Source organism: Calliopsis andreniformis, unplaced genomic scaffold, assembly GCF_051401765.1.
Source record: "Calliopsis andreniformis isolate RMS-2024a unplaced genomic scaffold, iyCalAndr_principal scaffold0022, whole genome shotgun sequence".
Taxonomy (NCBI): domain Eukaryota; kingdom Metazoa; phylum Arthropoda; class Insecta; order Hymenoptera; family Andrenidae; genus Calliopsis; species Calliopsis andreniformis.
This window is the reverse complement of record NW_027480432.1, coordinates 8,692,016-8,712,561: the sequence shown is the minus strand read 5'-3', so window position 1 is coordinate 8,712,561 and position 20,546 is coordinate 8,692,016. Positions and strand designations below refer to the sequence as shown.

The window sequence follows — 20,546 nt, the reverse complement described above, 5'->3', positions numbered from 1 at the left end:
AAACATAAACCGATAACAGTCTACTGATACCAACAGGTTGCTTATGGCAGCAAGTGAAGAATTGACAAACTATCAATAACGGAAAATTTCCTGATTTAATGTTACGCATTGAAACAGTTTTTTTTATTTCAGAGGTACATATACAGTAGTTTAAATTTCTAGCATTTCTCTGAATTATTGTCAGTTTATTTTTTCTTTAACCCTTAATTATTGCTATTGTTATTTTATCAGCCTTTTCAATTTACGTTCATGTTTTGAGAAAAAGTACGAGCTTTCGAGGTTATTCCTTCATTTTTTATTATTTATTATGAATAATGCAAATGCTATTCCTTTTTAAAGGAATTTGAAATAATGAAATTTTATACATTAGCTTTTACACGATAATTTTTTTATCTTTTTATTAATTTTTCAATTCTTCAATATTTTTCAATTTGTAGTATTACATGCATTATTTATTCAATAGTCTGATGATCATTATTCTATGTCTTTTTTTGGTATGTGAATTAACGATTTTGAAATCTTTCATTATTTCTAGAAAGATCTTGCATTTGAAGATTAAACAGTTTCATTTCTGATGAAATAAACACTGATCAAACGATACATTAATTCATGAATATAATTGATCTCAAAAACGTTTATTGTACGTTGTATAAACTCGCAGATGCTAACGAAACGCGGGATTATAATGAGTATAAACTCTTCGAACAAATAAATAGAAATCGAATATTTTTGTGAGAATTATGTAAAATTGATTCGAATTATATTTAACATAATTCGCTAATTAAGCTAATCAAGTTCTAAAGTAAATATTCGATATGAAAAAGTATTGAGAGTGTTAATGCTATCATAAAGTGAACATAAGATTTATACACGTTTTCAATTAATTAAAAATTTCCCATTGCGTTGATTTCACTTAATTGTACTGTGTTCAGAGACGAAATAAAACTTAATAAAACTTTATAAGATTTTGCTATGTACATTATTAGATTTGATGTCTTCGATTAAAATTAATTAACTTTTAATTAATTATTAATTAATTAACTAAATTGTTATCAAATGAAATGCTGTTACAGACTTGTTGAAACACAATTTTATTTTATAAACAAAACTGATTACAGTACTTGTGATTGAATGAAATTTCTGAGTAAAATTACTTAAATCTGCCTAAAATATTAAATGAAGCTCGTCTGACAGCTCAGTTCATTATCTCTGAGGGGTGATAGTTGAACTCTGTACAATACTTAAACTAAATTGAACTGGAATTGGTCTGTGGGAACGATCGTCATATTCTCTGTACCACCATAATGGCTGCCATCAATGAATACCTTAAAGTTCCATGTCTTTAACAGTAGAACCTTCGCGAATGCTTTGAATATTTGTGTATTTGAAAACTATTATACCTTATGTTTACTTATTTTTGCTAAACATATTTTTAGAACTCTACTGGCATAGTGTCAAATATACTTGTACTAAATTCCTTAAACATTTGTCGCGTATTTAAAGGATTTGAAAATATTAAAATCGAGAAATAAGCAGAACTTTAAAACAAATTCATGTTACAAATTTCTGTAACACATTTTTGGAATTTTATTTCATTTCGAAGTTTTTTAAATAGTTTCTTTATGAAAAATAAAATATCTATACGTTAAGTAGACTGAAAATTTTGATCTAAAGAAAAATTTATTTCACCCATTAAATACTATAATAGTTCTACCTTCCACCTTTTTTTTAAATATATTTTTTAGCTGTGAAACTCATATCATATACATCGTATTATATTCTTTTTTTCTTAAATTTAATACTGAAATACAGTACACATGTATTTTAAATTTTAACTCCATGTTTTACCGATAGGGGAAAAATAAAGTTTTGTTTGGTAATGTGTGAATATGATTCGTATAATTCTTGCAAATTTAATAAAGTGTGACGTAATGGAAACGAATGTGTTATTTTTTATGTTTATTACATAGTTTTAAGTAATTTTTATTAATTTTTATTTCTCTACTTATGTATTATGTTATATTTTGCATGTGCAACGTTTACAATCAATTTTATTTCCCCATAATCGTTTTTCTAGTGCTTTTATTGGGTGAAGTTTATTAAGTAACAATTACTAGGATGTCAGTCTCTTTGAACGTTTAATTAAAATGTCAAAATATTCAGAAAGAATACAAGAAATATTAAGAAATATAAGCAGTAAGAAGATTACAGATAAAAGGGTATATATTTTACTATCTACAAAATTTCATTTATATTATTTAAATTTCTTGTATTTTATCAACATTTAATTTATATTATATACCATTAATTTCTGTGTTTTAACAACTTAAACAATATCTTCTGGTATGATATTAATGATTATTTAATATTTGTTATATATAATTGAAGTAATATAAATAATTGTAATTTGAAAATTTTAGAAGTGTGTTGTCGAATTTCTGGAATTATATGAAAATCAAGAAGCCATAAATGAAATATGCAAAAATACAGAAAACAATATACAGGGTATCGTAAATTGGTCATACATAATACATACGGTCCACAAAGTATTGTTAAATGTAAGTATAAATTAAAGGAAATAATGAAATAATACTGTTTGTTAATGATTATATGTTGTCATTGAAGGAAACGGATAGGCTAGCTTCCAAAAATGCTCATGGCAAAGCAACAGTTACTGAAAGACAAAATACTTGCACACTAGTAAGAAAAACAGTTCAACATGCAAATTGTTATAAAGTGCCTCTTTTAAAGTGCAATGATATAATGCCATTAATTTTGCAAATTTTGGGAACAAGCATCTATGAATATTATCATGAAACTTATATCTGTGTATTGGCAACTTATATACTTCCGTTTAGAATATATCAGGTGGATATGTTACCTGATTATTGGCAAGAATTGCTGAAAATATCTGTAAACTTATATAAAACTGTGTCTTCTCTTACAAACAAACGTACTACAATAGATGCGTTACAAATGATTGTGTATTATGGGTGTCTAAACTCAAGTCTACTTCTTAATATAAAGGAAATATTTTCACTCTTAGGTATAGTATAATTTTTGAGAAATAGCATAAGTTTATGTTTTCAGACGCTTGCTTATTTTTCCAGCTTTCTGTTTGATTATCGAGTAAGTTTTGATTCTACTTTATCTACTTTCAGAAACTATTTTTCTCGATGTCCAAACAAATGAAGAATTCTTAGCAGAATCTGCTTATAAGCTCACAAATACAGTATGCCAACAGGTTGCAATTGAGCACAGGAATATGATTTGCCAATTTAGTGAAAATATTTTACCAAGTATTATTAATTTGAAAAGTTCAGTAGAAAAGTATAAACTTCTATTATTTTTTGTTAAAATTCATCATCCTAAAGGAGTTTGTAAGGATGATGAGGGTGCTTATGCTAGTAGTTGGGAGAAATGGTATACAATACTTAAAAACATGTATCTAATGATTTTGAAAGATTTCAAAGCTGATATTCTTCCAAAAAGTTTTGTTTCTCTTGCAAGTGAAGGTAATCTTTATGTTTCTTTTCAAGCAAATGTAATAAATATACTTCACTAATTATTGAATATGAAAATTTAGTTTTCAGACAAGTATTAGAAAATCCACACATTATTATTGAGAAAAAGTTATTAGATGGTTGTAGTTATATACAACCAGCAAAACGAAGGCGCATTTCTACTAAAATGGAAGGAATAGTCGATATGATTATGGATAATAATGCAGAAGAAGCTTGGCCAATGATACAGATATTGACAGTGTTACTTAAAGAATATCCTGAATGCTTAAAATCGGAAGACCTTACAACGTTTTTAAAAATTTTAGTCGATCTCTTTACACAATCTTGTAATGAAGAGGCTATCATGAATAATTTATATGAATTGGTAGCTGTTATTTTGACAAACGAAACAATGTTTTCTATAACAGATATAGAGAACTCAAATATTTATTGGGATAAAATATGGGACATTTTATTGAGGTAAAAAACATAATTTATATTATGTACACCTTCTAAAACAAATTATGTATAAATTAAAGACGAATAATGATTTGTAATTTTAGATCGTTAAATGTAAATCAAAATGAAGTATCAACTCATAAGCTTACACAACTTTTCATATTAAATAATAAAATAACAAATCCAAATGCACTTTTAAAACTTTATCTTACAAATGTTGTTAAATGGTCTGTTGTAAGTCTACGTACATTAATAGTACTTTGCGAACATCTTCCTTTGCCAAGTGATATTACAATGTTTAATATAAATATGTGCTCGCCAGTAATGAATACAAACTCCGTCAGATCTTGTCTCTTAAAATGGGCATTAAACATACCCTGGCATAAAATGGCAAGGCAAATAATAATTGACGAATTATGTTCATTGCTAATTGTTATTACATCTAAGTCAAAATACGAAAATCGGATAAAATTCGTTAAATATAGCATTAACAACTCATGTAATTGTTTAAGAAGTGAGGAAGATACTAATTCATTTTCTAAACATATTGAAGATTGCTATTTATTGTTATCATATAAAGCAAAATTACTCACTAAAAAAGAGAAATATGATGTTCAGCAAGTTACAAAAGTAAATGAACACATATTGTATGTACAAGATATTGTGAATTCCTTAATGAACATTTTGAGTGACATTATTAATGAAAACAATGGAAATGATGATTTGCACATAATTATAATAAAAGTTGCTGTTATAGCAAAAGTAATATCGTTAATGAGACAGTTGAATATGATATCTAAGGATATTGAAGATGTTCCTCTGGTGCACACTATGAAAAAATATTTAGATGTCATTAATACTTCATTGGCAAACATAGATCCATTGAGAAGTAAATATATCTACCTTTGCAATATAACAAAAGCACTTAATGTGTTGTATGAGACATTATATGACACAGATGTGGCAAAACTAATCATTTCATCTGCAACATTAGAAATGTTAAAAAATATATTCGCTTTAATGAATATTGAAGATAATGAAATTGCTGACTATGAAGCAACCAATGCTTATTATGATGATTATGGTTCTTTTCATGGAAAATCTAAAGATAAAGAAGCTTTCCAAAGAAAACGATGTAATTTCTGTAAGGAAGGTACAATCAGGATACAAGCAACCAAAGCATTAACAATGTTTTGTTGCATGAATGTAGGGCAAGAAAAATGTGAAATGCAAACGAAACTTATGGCCAATTTACTTAAAATAGATATGTATGATCTTTCACGCACTGTTGATTTTAAAATGGCCATAACAGTCTTAGACTCTTTACCTAAATATGGTCAGGAAAAATTATGGGAACATCATAAGGAAGTACCATTGAAAGATTTACTGCAATTGTATTATCAGTGCCATAAGGATGAAACAGCTATTCGTTATATACTAAATATTTTACCATACTTCTTTAAGTATGCCAAAGATTACCACTGTTGTCTAGATGACTTAATGAGTATTATCTGCGAACTAAATAAGCTTCAGTCTAAAAAACGATATGGTGTTCTTGTCCTAATAGAATTTACGAAATGTCTTTCAAGGATCGTTAAGACTAGTCCTTCTCTTTTTCATTACATATTATATGATACTTCTGATGAATCAATACCAATAATTGAAAGTATCTTATCATCCTTTACTAATTCTTTATTTATTGTTTGTCTAGAGGTAGTTAACTGTATACACGAAATATATTCTTCAAGAGACATTGCTTTTGTATGGAAAGACTCATTGTTTATAAAGATAGAAGAATTAGTACATAGATTCAGTATTTCTAGCGAAATGGAGACGGATGAAAAGGAAACCAGAATAACAAGTATCTTATTCGTACTTACTGCCATCATTTCCACGAATGGGGCATTTCAATGTCGTGCTTTATTAACAATGTTGTGTTTTGTTATCGATCGCAAAATAGATAGTCAAATAATACCAAAAGTGATAAGTACCATAGAAGACCAAATAAGTTATTCAAATCTTATAGAAGATAATTTAAGTTATTTAATGACATGTTGGTTTAACTCACAATATTCGTCACTGTCATTTCCTTGGAACTTGACACAATGTAGATCTGAAGAAGAATTTTATAAAAAATATATTAATATGTTGGTATTCATAAAACTTCAAAATTTTGAACTTTCTGATGCAATACTTCTTTGTGGTCGCGTTAATTTAACGTTCGAACAAATTACTGAAGATATTTTTCCACAAATTGTGACATGGCTCTTGCATTATATTAATGAAAATAATGAGAGTACTAAAAAAAGATTGGCAACTAAAATGTTCCACAAGTTAGTATCAAATCAGGATGAATTCGGTAAAACAAAGAAGTTTTCTAGATTATTTAATGAAAAGTTTGAAGAAACATTAACATATCTTACTGAAAGGTTGCATGATGAAGATTATCTCGAAAAAATGTTAGGAATACGAATTTCATTCGCTTTATTAGATCCTCCTCATTTTAAAAAGGAAGTAATTACTAATTGCTTAAAGTATATGGAAGAAAATTTCTTTGCACAAACAATATCAATACAATATGTTTTAGCGCATAATTGTCCAAATATATTACAGAAACTATTGTTAAATTTAATTAGTAACATTTACAGAAGCAAATTTATGGAGCATAAAGTAAAAGCTTTTCATCAATATGTATTTTTTTGTACATTAATAGTTGAAGAACTCAATCAAAAACATTTTGAGAAATTATCCATGTATGTGATTAAAGATGTTGGTCATAGTTTACTGCATATCATTAAGGAAGATAATGATATTCTTTCTGAATTAGCATGTAAATATTTTTATAAGTTTTTGAAACATGTCCTACCTGTACGAAATGAAGAAATCAAAGAAATTTTGAGCTTCATTGTTATAACTTTAATTCCTATTGCACAGGCAGGAAAAATGCCTATAACTTTGGAAATACTTAACTTTTTATTAATTGACCAAAACAAAATATTGCAGGATGCAATAGAAAAATTGAATTCATTTCCAAACGTTCCTATTTTTCAAAAAATAAGAAATATTCACAATGCTTTGAAGCATAAAACTGCAAAGATTTATACCTTGGAAGAAGAAATACAACATTTTGTAACTTCTTTAGCTGACAAAAACGTAAATTATAGTATAGAAGATATTTCGTATTTACAATTACAATTGTCAACAAGGAAAAAAGAATTATGGACATTGTATGATAAACTTGAAACATTGCGTGGTTTTGCTGAAGATTATGCTTCAAGTATGTTACATCAGCTAATATATAAACTCATTAAATTAACAGCACTTTCTGATCTGAATATTGCAATTGAAGCTTCAAAATGTTTAAGTGAATTAGGTCCAACCGATCTAACATCTATGATATTATACTTAGAAAAAAGCCATGTCAAAGAAACTTCTGACTTAATAGAAGTACTATCATATAAAATAGTAATTATTGTGATAAAGTTTTTATTTCAAAGTAACATAGAACTTCGGAAAGTCAGTGCTAATGCACTTTATGTTATATTCTCATCATTTTGGGGACAGAAGTTATTAGATACAACGTACACTAAACATTTACAAAATATTTTGAGCGAGCCAGAAGTAACATTACCGTTAAGTGATATTCAACCATTCACAGTTGGAAAACATTCAGGAATTAAAACTATTAACTTAAATAACATGAAAGTTAAGAGTATTATAAATCCTCATAATAATATTTGGACAGTTCAGTCCAATGATTCATATTTCAAATGGATTAGAGAAATAACTTCTAAAATATTAGAATGTTTCACAGGATTCTATTCTGAATGTTTAATTCCTATTTGTGCATTAAGTACTGACTTTTGCGAATTAATTTTGCCAAGAATTATTTTCCTAATAATTTATATAGATAGAAAGTTCACAGCTGCCATATGTTCTTGTATAAATGAATTTTTTGCGTATCATTTTAACTATAATGCAGAACTCAGTGAATCTTCACATGTAGTACGTAAGACTTTAAATTGTGATCATCAAATTGTGCGCTGCATGTTAAATATTGTAAACTATGTTAGGATACAAGTTGCTGATGATGTTCATTTAAAGTTGAACTATATGTATGTAGCAAAAGCCGCGCAATATTGTGCAGCATTTTTTACTGCTATATTATATGCTGAAATGTCATGCGAAAATATTTTGAGTGAATATGTGAATACCACAAATGTATTGAAGATTGATTATCTATATGAATTGGCACCTGAAGAAGGAAAGGTGATCCAAAGTATACTTAGAGATACTTACACAAAAATAGGTGACTTTGATGCTATTGATGGCACAGGTTCTTCACATTTACAAGATCATTCTACACGTTTGCAGCATTATGTTCATACTCACAAATGGAATAAAGTAATGCTTGCTGAAGATATAGAACTTTCATTTGGAAACATGTCAGTAGTTAAAGGTGAGCAAAGTAATGAATATTTTAATTTGTATATTTATGTATGCACTATAATTTTCATATTTGTGTGCAACACCTATAATTTTGGAGAACATAATTAATTCTGTATTACAGAAATGGCAAATGGATTATATCAGTCTGGTCTTCAATTCTTACTTGGTAATTTTATCACTGCAATGTCTAAGCATGATGAAAAAATAGATGAAGATATCCAATATGATTGTGCTTGGAGATTGGGTAATTGGAATTTTTGTGAGACAAACCAAACTTTATACACACAAAATGATAATAAACTGAAATCAGAGATAACAGAATCTGATTTTCATTTTTATCATTACCAAGCATTAAAATATTTTCATGAACGTAATGAAACTGGTATACAAAATGCAATTGAAAATGCTCGTATAAGTATTATTAAAGCACTTCGAAATATTAGTTTAGGTGAGATTCATTAATATTAATAAACATATAACAAATATTGTGATCTAACAATTTATTACTTTCAGAAAGTAGTAAAACCATATATGAAAAGTTAACACAACTGCAATTAATTCATGAAATTGAAGAATTAAGCTTTGCCAAACCACATGAACATGAAAAAATATTAGAAAAATGGCAACAACAAGATGTGACAAATTTCAATGATTTCCAATACATGGAACCCATATTAACTCAAAGAATTGTTATGTATCAAATAAATGATACATTAATTAATAACATAAAAGTTAAAAACGCTCTTTTCAATACACACTTAGAAATCTCAAAAATAGCTGCAGATAAAGAAAATTTGCACATTGCAACACGTTCTCTAGGTATGTAGAAATCAATACACAAGTTAAAATAAAATTATATTTTCTGTATAAATAATCCATGTTTATATTTTGTTACAAAAGCTGTCTTGGCAAAACAAACAGATTTACCTTCAGACATTCAAGATCAATTGCTTTATCAAGAAGCCTTATTAGCACGACTTAGGAAAGATTTGGAAATTGGACGTTTTCTTTTACGTAATTTGATACATAAAGAATCCTTGGATCCAAATTTACGAGCACAAATATTAAGAGCGTATGGAGACTGGATGGCTGAAACTAAGTCGGAAAATCCGCAGGTGCACATTTAAAGCACATTATAAGATCATGTATGGATATAAATAATACCATTTTACAATTCGTTGTCATATTTCAGGCTGTGATAAAGAAATATTATCTGAAATCTATAGATACAAGTATTGCTATTAGAGAACAAACTACTAATAGTATTAAGAATTTACATGACACGCAAGTAACATTAGCTCGTTTTGCTGATGCTCAATTCGAGCAAATATGTTCATACATGAAATCCCCTCAATTTGAAAGTTTAAAAGAATGTGTTACATATTCTTCCAAAGGAATCAGTCTAAATTCAGTTTCTAAGGATAAAGATGTTAGAAAAGCTTTGATTTTGAATCAAAGACAAAACACAAATGATGCTGCGGAATTAGAGTACATACAAAGGGAAAGGGATAACTATTTAATCTTAGCATTACAGTAAGTCTACAAACTATAAATATTATTTTGATTATTTAAAAATGTTAAATTATAATGTTTCTTTGTACAGATACTATTTAGCAGTACTCCAGCAAAGTGAAGACTATAATCTGTTGATATTTAGGGTAATAGCACTTTGGCTAGATAACATACATCAGAAAGAAGTAAATGATTTATTAGATACGCATCTCAGCACAATACCATCCTTTAAATTCATCCCCCTCGCTCCACAATTAGCAGCACATATGAATGATATTTTCGACGAATTCTCAAAAAAAATTTATAACATCATGAAGAATTGTGCCATGCAACATCCGCATCACACATTACCAGTGTTATTAGCGTTAAAAAATTTATATGGTGATCAAGAATATGGTACAAGTAAGAAAAACAGAATTTCGGAGCCTAGGGTTCTTGGTGCTCAAAAATTGTTACATGAATTAACAAGATCAAATGTGAGTTCGATTGTACAGGAAATGGACAAATTATCACATTCTTTAGTTATGTTGGCGAATCTCGCAACTTCTACAAGTAAATGTGAGTAAATTACATTTTTATATTAAAAGTATAAAGACAGTATACTATTAATAATTTAACGCGTTAATTAGCTTTATATTTATATTTTTTTATGAATTTGCTATTTGTAGCTGGTTGTGTAGTAAATATACCAAAAAATCAAGAAATTTTAAAAATAAAAAATTTCCGAAATGTACTTGTACCAACTTTAACAATTGATGTAAAGCCATCCGGAAATTATAATGATATTATTAGTATTTCTAAATATGTAGAAACATATGAAACTGTTGGTGGTTTAAATACGCCGAAAAAATTAATTTGCATTGGTACAGACGGGATTTCTCGATATCAGTTAGTAAAGGTATTTAACTTTTATCAGTATAAACAAAGGTTATTACTTTAAACGATAATTTTTAGACTGTTGATTTTTATGCATTTATGGAAAATTTAAATATTCAAGAATGTATAGAGTACATGCGGTATGCAAACATATACAAAATATTAAAATTAAAGTACACAAGTTACAATATTTAGAGGCTGAAAAGAATTTTAACTTAGATTCCATTACCTTAATAGTACTTATGAAAATTTAAAGTTGCACAAACATTCACAGTCTACTAATTTAATCAAATTAAACATTCAATTCATAACTATAATTCCATAAAGGGAAAAGATGATCTACGACAAGATGCTGTAATGCAACAAGTTTTTAATGTAATGAATACGCTATTAAAAAATTGTAAAGAAACCAAACGAAGAAAATTGAAAATTAGAACTTACAAGGTATGCTTACATTTCAACTTTCTTTTTCTTTTATTCACAATTACTGTAAATTTTATTGTCCGTCATTATACACTTGTCCTTTTTTTCAGGTTGTGCCATTGACACAAAGATCGGGAATATTGGAATGGTGTGACAATACAACGCCTATCATATTTGTATTAACAGGTTCAAGTGGTAACCCTGGTCTTCAAAAGAAATATTATCCAAAAGACTATACAGCAAACTATTGTAAAGAGAAAATAGCAGTAAGATTTTACAAAATCTATAAAAAATATTTAAACGGAAAAGTATTCCTTAGTTATAGTTAAATTAATCGTTTATAGAACTATAACCGGAAAAAGCATGATTTTAATGTTACTAATTACTATAATATTGTTACTTTAAATTGAAAAATTTCTTTTCTTGGCACTGTCTTCAAATGTTTTCAATTCATTCTTAGGCTGTGGAAAAATCATCGACTGATGTAAAATTAAAAGTATTTCTGGACTGTTGCACACATATGCATCCAGTGATGCATTATTTTTTTACCGAAAAATATCCATCTCCAGAAACATGGTTTGAAAGGAGATTAGCCTATACACGCAGGTAATTACTTTATTGTATATACTGTTAAAGAAAAGATGTACGGCATAGGAAAATTTTGGACATAAATTGGCTAACTGAGACTACCGATAACTAGGCGAAAAATCATTATAGGATCATGACCTTTTTTTAATCAAAGCTTCAAGTTTTTACTTTATGATACTATGTTTCGATTTTCCTTATTATTGTAACCCCGTAAATCTGAATTTGTTATATTGAAAATTGCAAAGTTTGACGAAATGTTAATATACATAACAAACATGCCTTCAGGTTTAATGGGTCAAGTAGTAAGGGTGTATTAAACTTGAAATCGAGACAAAGTAAAGACTTCAGGCTTTAATTTCAAAAAAAGATCATGATTTTAGGGCTATTTTTCGCGGAGTTATTATGAATTAAAATTAGTCCATTTTTGCGCAACATTTTTCTTTTTGTAATGTATATCCTAAGTATTGTATTTTACGTATTATTATTCCTTCCTTACAGTGTAGCAACAACATCTATGGCAGGATATATTTTAGGTTTAGGAGACAGGCATTTAAGTAATATTTTAATCGACCAAACAACTGCTGAAGTGATTCATATTGATTTTGGTAAAACTATTTATGCCACTTTCAAATATAACATTGTCTATTAACATTTTAATCGTAATATTTTTAAATATAATTAGGTATAGCATTTGAACAAGGGAAAGTATTGCCAGTTCCTGAAACTATTCCTTTTCGATTGACACAGAATATTGAAGTAGCCATGGGCGTATCTGGCGTAGAGGGTACGATGAGACATTGCTGTGAAAAAACCTTGGCTGTATTACGTGATCAAAGGCAAATAATTATAACGCTACTTCAAGTTCTTTTATACGATCCATTGTTTACGTGGACTATAACGCCAGCTAAAGCACATGACATACAAAGCGGAAGTTCTTCCAGATTAGCCGAGATTAATCAATGTGATTATCTTTTCATTTTCCATATTTTTAATATAAATGAAACAGGAGTAATTGAAAAAACTGTTACCAACAGGTTCTACAGTAACTAATAAATCAGCGGAAAGAGCTCTCTTACGAATAGAACAGAAATTACAAGGTACCGAAGAAGGTGTATCATCAAGCGTCTCTGGTCAAATTGAGAGACTTATACAGCAAGCACGTGATCCTACTAATCTCTGTCGTTTATATTGCGGATGGCAACCATACCTATAATACTTTCACAGTTTGAGTTAAAGTGAAAATTCTTTATTTGAAATTCGTAAAAATTAAGGATGTTAGAAAGTAGACATAAAATTTGCATTTTATTAACTTATTTTCCTCTTATGGGTATACATTAAAAAAAGTTTTAATAAAATTACTATTCATATTAATCTGAGTAATACAGAACGTTTATATATTTTTTTCTATGGTAGATATTAACGTTAAAATCATTGAAATATTATTTTTATACTATGATTAAATATATTTTCATAATAATAACAAAAATCAAAATATGTGTGAAGTAGTTGAGGATATAAATACAGTTTTAAATTTAGATATTCTGTTTTTATTATTAACATATATAAAATACTGTGATATTTACAGAATTTCAACTAAAGAAATATTTAGATTTTAAGACATTATTGATATCAAAAGTGCCCTTTTGTGGCACAGAAATAAAACATTTATGCATATTCTTTATGGTCTTAGAGTCTTCAGGACGTAGTGCTCTGTAATTATAGTAAAACAGAATAATATATAAGTTTTATTGTACTATTGTAAGACGTTTTTTAAAAAAAAAATATACTAAATTTTTTATTAAGAAAATGTTTGTGGAGAGACCTAAACAAAAATTACTTTTAATACCACTAAAAGAAATAATTTATATGGCAAATATTGCGTATTTTTTGCTAAAAATGTTCAAGATATCGACTACTTACGTATAATATGGGATATAACGCATCAGAAAAAAAGCGGACAATGTTTCCAGAATGGGCTCAGAATGAAGTGCAATAAACTGTTCCCTGCAGATCTATAATTATTACATAAATATAATGTCTAAAAATCATGATTATACCTATTTATAATAATTTACTTACTTGATTCATAATGTCTACAGAACATGCGTGAGTCCAAAAACAATCATGTACTGACACAAAGGTAATACCAGCTTCTCTACAGTAAAGAGAAGTAAGCATCATGTGTGTGGAGTCTAGTGAGTGTATAAAATTCGGTGCAAATGCATTCTTTTGTTTTAAACCGTCTGGTTTCCTACAAAAATTAAAAAAGAAAAGATTTTTATCAAGTATTGGAAACAGTTTTTCGTAACATCGTTTATATTATTTTGTATAGTTACAGCTGCGTATCCTCTTTATTAGAATTAGAGGTTTTGCCTTTTAAATAAGGCTGTACAATAGGAAGACCTAAAGGAGTAATCCATTCCACATTACTGTTACAGTTTTTAGAAATTATTCGAGCACATGTCGTAAGCCAGTCTTGAATTTGTCGAGCACTTTCGAACATTGATCTTAAAGTATGAAATGTCTTGTCTGCTAAATAGCCACCAGCTTGCCAAACATATTTCTGTGGAAACTCTGGTAAGACTATGGAGAACATAAATACATCAAGATGAAGAATATAGAAATTTGTAATTGTAAAAGTGAAAATAGAACAGTTACCATGTAATTGTTTCATTATTTGGAGTTTTGCACCATATTTTGTTACTCCATATACTGTTGTCATCACTGTTTGTTTTATAACTTTCCTTTTTATAACTCCATCTAATATTTTTGCGATTTCAATATTATTTTTGGCATCAATTTGCCGTTCTTTTTCAATCTAAAAGGTGATTGAGTATCTTCTTTTTGAAAAAAGTTTATACAAATATCCCATAAGTAATTAACGTCATATCTGTTATATCTATTCCCAGCTCTGACAAACAGTGACTATTTATCAGATAATTTTTTAGGCTCTTTTTCAATGAATACTTAATTTTCGGAATTAAAATATAAAACAGGAAACATCATTACTTACGGGATGACTTAATAATTACAATGTACATAAAACTTACAATATTAGCAACTGCAGCATACACATCTTGCGGAACGTCAGATGGATACAAATTAACACTCTCTGCACCAATTTGGTCTCTACCCAGAGCTGCATAATGCTGAAGTCCATTGCAACTTCCATCTTGATGTATAGGAAATCTACTTTCATATTCTTCTACATTTGGTGCTTTCAATGCATTCGCAATTTCCATACATCCTGCTAAAGTTTGCCACGGTTCTTCTGACTTCATCCACCACATTTTACCCTTTATGATACAAAGAGATATTACTTACACTTATGATGCACTCTAAATAAAACATTTCGTAAATCAGTACATGTGTTCAATGAAGACTTCAAGAATCATTATGTTCTTACTGTTAAAGGTTTCGCAGCACTATCCAGCATATTTTCTAAGTTTTCGTTTGCATATGCAAGACGTTCTTCAATCGAAGCTTTCTTCTTAAGATTTGTTAAATTAATAACGTGCAACTTTAACCAATCTAGTCCTTGCGCGCCTAAAGGTTTTGCCTTTGCAAATAAAAGTAAAGAACGAGACAAATCAGATGATAGATGGTTTAGATGAGGAGGTATAGGATAAACTCGTCCTCTAAAATCCAAATTATGTGGTAGCCAAAATATTTTGTTTCTAAACTTTAAAAAAATAACAAATTTTTAGTACATATGAAAACATTGAATTTCTATAACTCTAATCATAAGTTCTAGAAACGCTTTCCTTTTTTAATGAAAAACATACATGATTTGCAAGGGACAGTCTGTAGAGTGTATCACACCATATAGAATGCATATCGTATTTCTTTCGTCTATACTTTGTCATTGCTACTGCTGCCTTTTGCTTCTCTGCAGGTGTAGCATCTTTATTTATGGGAGGTGGAGGTGGCAGTATAGAAATTGATTGAGGAACATGTAATTCTTCAGAACCACCGTTTTGAAATATCTAAATAAGAAGAATAAATAAGAAGCATAAATATAAGTTTATAACAACTTCTGCTACTGTATTTGGTTAATTCAAATTGAAGTCATAAATACCTCAATCACAATATCTAATATGGGGACATTAACTGTCCATGGAATAGAGCTAAGTTGATTTAGAGAATCGAACACAGGAGACAGTTCCTCCGTTGGTGTATCTTTAAGTTTCTGCCAAGACATATTCTGAAAAAGAGTTTATGAGAGAAATTATTATTTATATTATAATAATATTATTTCCCTATTTATATGCTCGTCATTGTAGATCACCATAACAGTTAATTATAAACAGCGAACTTACAGAGTGATTAGGTAATCTCATAAAGTCTGTATTGGTTAGTACATATCCTCCAGTATATATTGAAGTCCATGGACACGGTGGACTACAAGAGGGTATAAGTATTGTTTCAAATGATATTGTACCTGATAGCAATTCTTTATATAATTTTGATACAATAGGATGAGGCTTAACCTATGACATATATGTGTAAAATTATTATAGGAACAATGTATTAATATTAATAAATATTTTGCCTAGTCAGTGTCTTAATATACAAACCTGTTCTATTAAATAACATCCTTTATTTCTAAATAAGGTATAAAATGCCGGAACAGAATACTTCAAACCATGCTTTTTCAAATTTTCTGATGGGAGTAGAATGTCATTTAAGATGATATTATATAAAAACTTGCCAATATTTACAATTACATACTGAGGCCAGCTTATACAATGCGCGTTTAAAGATATACCACGTACTTTTTGTTCCCATTCTAAGTGTTGCCATATGTGACGATTATTCATATTGCTAGTGAATTCTGCTACACTTTCAGGATTTAAATACCACTCTAGATATTTTTTATAGATACTTAATCCTCTACTCAATTCTCCAGTCTCTTGTCTTATCTTAAGCTGAAAATCATAGTTTTAGAAAATAACGATACTTTAACAACAACATACAAATATAATTTATAGTGAAATTAAGTTTATACCTCATATTTCCTAAAAACATGTTTTCCTAAGATTGTATGTAAAGTTCTTAAAGATGGGCTGTAAGTTTCTGAACTTAAAGCTAACGATTTAACTTCTCGTATTATAGCATCTATGTAGCATTTTATATCTAATACTTCTAAAAATGGATGTAAAACTTCCAAAGTCTCAGAACACATTTCTTTTTTTTTTAAAAAATTCAAATTCTGTTTGAAAGCTGCGGTTGCTACGTTTCTCCACTTATTTTCTATTTCAGCAATCGTTTGCTTCTAATTAAAGAAAACAGAAATAGTTATAATAATTATAATAGGTAGAAATATAATTTACTATATAGACTTACAGATTTATGAATAGCTTTAATATCTTTTTGGTTGCTAATATTTTCTATTTCCACTTCAAATAATAATTCATTTTGAATTTGAGTATCCGTTAAGTTCTTTAAATCATTAATCGTCAGTAGGTCTTTTACAGGACTTTCATAATTATTCTGTGCAAGGGTTTTATCCAAAATTGCACAAGTATTTTTTGTTTTTCTCTTAGTATAAACTGGTTTAAACTCTGGCTGTAAAAGTCTAACCATTTTTAATACATTATCTTGTTGATCATTCTTAAAATATGACTTATTAAAGATATCATTAAATAATACATGATATTGCTTCATGTCATTTGCCAATTTATTTAAATAATCTGCATATTAAAAAGAAGGAAATTAATATTTGTTTCTGTTTTTGTGTATAGTTTAATTACTTTACAATTTATAGTTACCTATTCGATTTTCACATGTATTTGTAGCTTTTGCCAAAGCATTCAATACATATGCATAAGTTTGCGGTGTTGGTGTTACAGAATCCTCTTTCATCATAGTGTATAACTGTAATACTTCATCCAAATGTCTTCTGGAAACATAAGCTTCTAAAAGTAAATTATACAATTCAATGTAATTATATCCATTTGTTACATTATTTTGCACATAATTTCTATGTTTCAGTAACACTGCCTCTGCTTCAGTTAACTTTCCACAATGCAAGTAAACTTGCATATATGCTAACAATTTTTGAATATACATTTGTTTGCTAAAGTTAACACTATGAGATGTTTCTTTTTCCTTTTGTGATTTTCCCTTCCTAAGATTTCAATTAAAAATTGTTAATATTAATTATTATCAAGGTAAAAATTTTATAACTGAAATACAGTAGATTGTAAATTTTATAAATTTATACTATACTGCAGTACCTACCTCTTTGATTTCTTTTGTTTTCCTAATTTTTTATTCTTGGCAGTATTTTTATTCAAATGTATTTCATCATGTTGTGCAATATCATCATCATCAGCAAATGTTTCTTTATGAGTGTCCAATTCATTATTATGTTCTACTTCTGAATCAGGTAATACGTCCATACTGCTTTCCTATTATTATGTATACATATATATAGTAATTTTAATTTCAATAAAAAATTGTATTTTGTTTTAAATAGGTGTATTATTATTTGATTTTCCTTTTGTAAAAAAGAGACACGTAAAAATAACTATATGATACAACTGTAGTAGAAAATAGTTAAAAGTGGACTATTTTTATAAATCTATGACTTTATGTTTAAAATGTTCTATGATTAATAAAATATATGGCTTTTCTTTTTTTAAATAATTCTAGGAATAGATATTTCGTATATTGGTTTAGTATTCTGCAATGTTCAAATATTAAAAAAAATTCAATTTACTATAAAACAATTATTTTTAATGATCATTCTTTTTGTGACGTCTAATTAAAGCAAATTTTATTTTATGAACAATAGAATTAAACTTACAAAACCTTGTTCCTTTACTACTAATATGAAATAACAAATTGTTACATACTTACAAAATCAGAGTCACAGAAATTCTGGCAAAGCTGATGGTCATTTATATTTATATGTTCCAAGTCTTTCAAGTCAGATACTTTGTGTTCAAAAGAATTTTCAATATTTGAAATATTTGCAACATCAGACTCACTTACAAACATGGAGACATTAGCAGCATTTAATTTTTTTAGAGTAGCCCTCTTATTAGATGTCTTTTCATCTGTTACTACAATTAAAACAGTTTCAATTAATATTAATGTAATTCATAGATAGTTACAACTATCTCATAACTCATAAAAGTATTATTACCATAGAATATTTACCTTCTAATAATTCAGCATACTTCCTTGTTCTCTTTTTCTTTTTCTTTTTGACTATAGAATGATCTAATGCAGTCGTTGTGCTAGTACGAATTTGGAAATGTGTCACAACTACAAATAAAATAAAAAAAGATTGATATTTATATACTTTGATTTATATCAAATTATAAAATGAAAACAGCAAGTAATAATGTATTAAAGTTAAAACTACTTTATCATTACTTTTTGTAAACAAAAATGAACAAATGAAAATCATTAGTGACAATAAATATTTAACACTCAATTTATTCTTGCAAATTAGTTTTCTTGGAGCATTCAAATTTTTAACTTATTTTGTTTCTTTTTTTATTTCAATTAATAGTTACTCATTCCTATGTTAATTATTGTATACACATTGTATATATATTGTATACATATTAAACAATTCTATAAATAACAATGAAATGAAGGAAACGACGAAAGTTACGTAAACCTTTAATAAAACGAAACTGTAATAATTAAACATTTGCAATAACATTACATATTTTACATTGAAAAACATATGCAAATACAGCAGTGTCAGAGAAATAGCGATAAACAATGAAAATGAGATTTCAGCTCAATTTGAAATATAAAACGAAAATTGTAAATATATACATGTTTAATAATGATTGATTTGAATGAAAAATATACATACGTTTCGGCGTTTTCCAGTGATAAAAGTTACAGAAAGAGCATAACCGCATTGAACAGTGCTCGACTAATTGTTTCGATGTAAACGAAACAGTGGGCGAAGGAATCCGTTTAGTAACACGTGTTACAAAGAGTTTATACATTTTCGGAAGAGTAAAGAGATTTAATTACAAGTAGTAAAAGTAATTGGCCATTCTATGGACTGTACAATTATACAAAAAGTACACTGAAAGCATTCACAAGCCATGAAGGATAAGCCGCAAATTGAACTCTGCATATGTATACATACACATGTACTATATTCCATAGAATACAAGTATTCATTAGGAAGTAAACCTATCTCCTACATTAATGTTTCATTTTAGTATTTTTTCTAGAGCTTTTTCTCTAGACCGTACAATTGCAATAATTTTTTACAGTAATAAATATTCTGTACACAGTTATTTTTAAAAAGTCAATAATTTGTTATTTAAGAAGCATAGTAATATCTATATATATACTGAGTTTTGAAACGAGGCTTTCTATAACCTCTAAAATCTACTCTAGAGTGCTCTAAAGTCAAATATATATTACACATGCATAGAAATATAAACCGAAATAGATATGTAAAATACAGTATTCATAATAATGAGACAAAGAATTTGGATCTATAAATATCAGGATTAGACATTATCGAAATAAACTATTTCAAAAATTATTTATTAAGATTGGTATATTATTACATATTTGACTAGACATTTAAAATATGTTCGAACTGCTAACTGTGAATAAGTCGTTCAACTTAAATAATGATATTTTTAGACAGATATAGGATTTAGTTGAATGCCATTTTTATTTGATAACACAATTTTTAAATAACTTAGTATGTTAGCAACTATTATTTAAGTTAACTATGCAAGC

The 20,546-nt window shown here is 27.9% G+C and overlaps 2 protein-coding genes across 4 annotated transcripts; one reads left to right on the top strand and one right to left on the bottom strand.

The window, feature by feature from the left end:
- Window positions 1-2,147: 2,147 nt before the first annotated feature.
- Tefu (Serine/threonine-protein kinase tefu) lies at window positions 2,148-13,334 on the top strand. The gene is made up of 18 exons (XM_076391391.1): window positions 2,148-2,219; window positions 2,421-2,558; window positions 2,626-3,046; window positions 3,162-3,515; window positions 3,587-3,983; window positions 4,067-8,421; window positions 8,533-8,859; window positions 8,925-9,230; window positions 9,312-9,526; window positions 9,604-9,944; window positions 10,015-10,481; window positions 10,592-10,821; window positions 11,127-11,243; window positions 11,333-11,488; window positions 11,683-11,828; window positions 12,309-12,415; window positions 12,493-12,771; window positions 12,845-13,334. The coding sequence occupies exons 1-18, from the start codon at window positions 2,148-2,150 to the stop codon at window positions 13,021-13,023; spliced, it is 8,607 nt and encodes a 2,868-aa protein (XP_076247506.1). The 3' UTR covers window positions 13,024-13,334.
- Window positions 13,335-19,910, bottom strand: Mtrnapol (mitochondrial RNA polymerase). 3 transcript variants are annotated; one of them, XM_076391396.1, is made up of 18 exons: window positions 19,651-19,910; window positions 18,978-19,085; window positions 18,675-18,880; window positions 18,054-18,223; window positions 17,582-17,940; window positions 17,157-17,503; window positions 16,819-17,085; window positions 16,388-16,738; window positions 16,130-16,300; window positions 15,889-16,014; window positions 15,596-15,796; window positions 15,217-15,492; window positions 14,861-15,106; window positions 14,469-14,628; window positions 14,147-14,393; window positions 13,890-14,061; window positions 13,731-13,822; window positions 13,335-13,520 (listed from the first exon to the last, which is right to left on the bottom strand). In XM_076391396.1, the coding sequence occupies exons 1-18, from the start codon at window positions 19,787-19,789 to the stop codon at window positions 13,400-13,402; spliced, it is 3,759 nt and encodes a 1,252-aa protein (XP_076247511.1). In that variant the 5' UTR covers window positions 19,790-19,910; the 3' UTR covers window positions 13,335-13,399. The 3 variants fall into 3 exon arrangements, 2 of the variants coding, with proteins under 2 accessions (XP_076247511.1, XP_076247512.1); XM_076391397.1 differs by having other exon boundaries at window positions 15,217-15,369; XR_013003181.1 differs by lacking the exons at window positions 13,335-13,520; window positions 14,147-14,393; window positions 14,469-14,628.
- Between the last annotated feature and the right edge of the window lie 636 nt (window positions 19,911-20,546).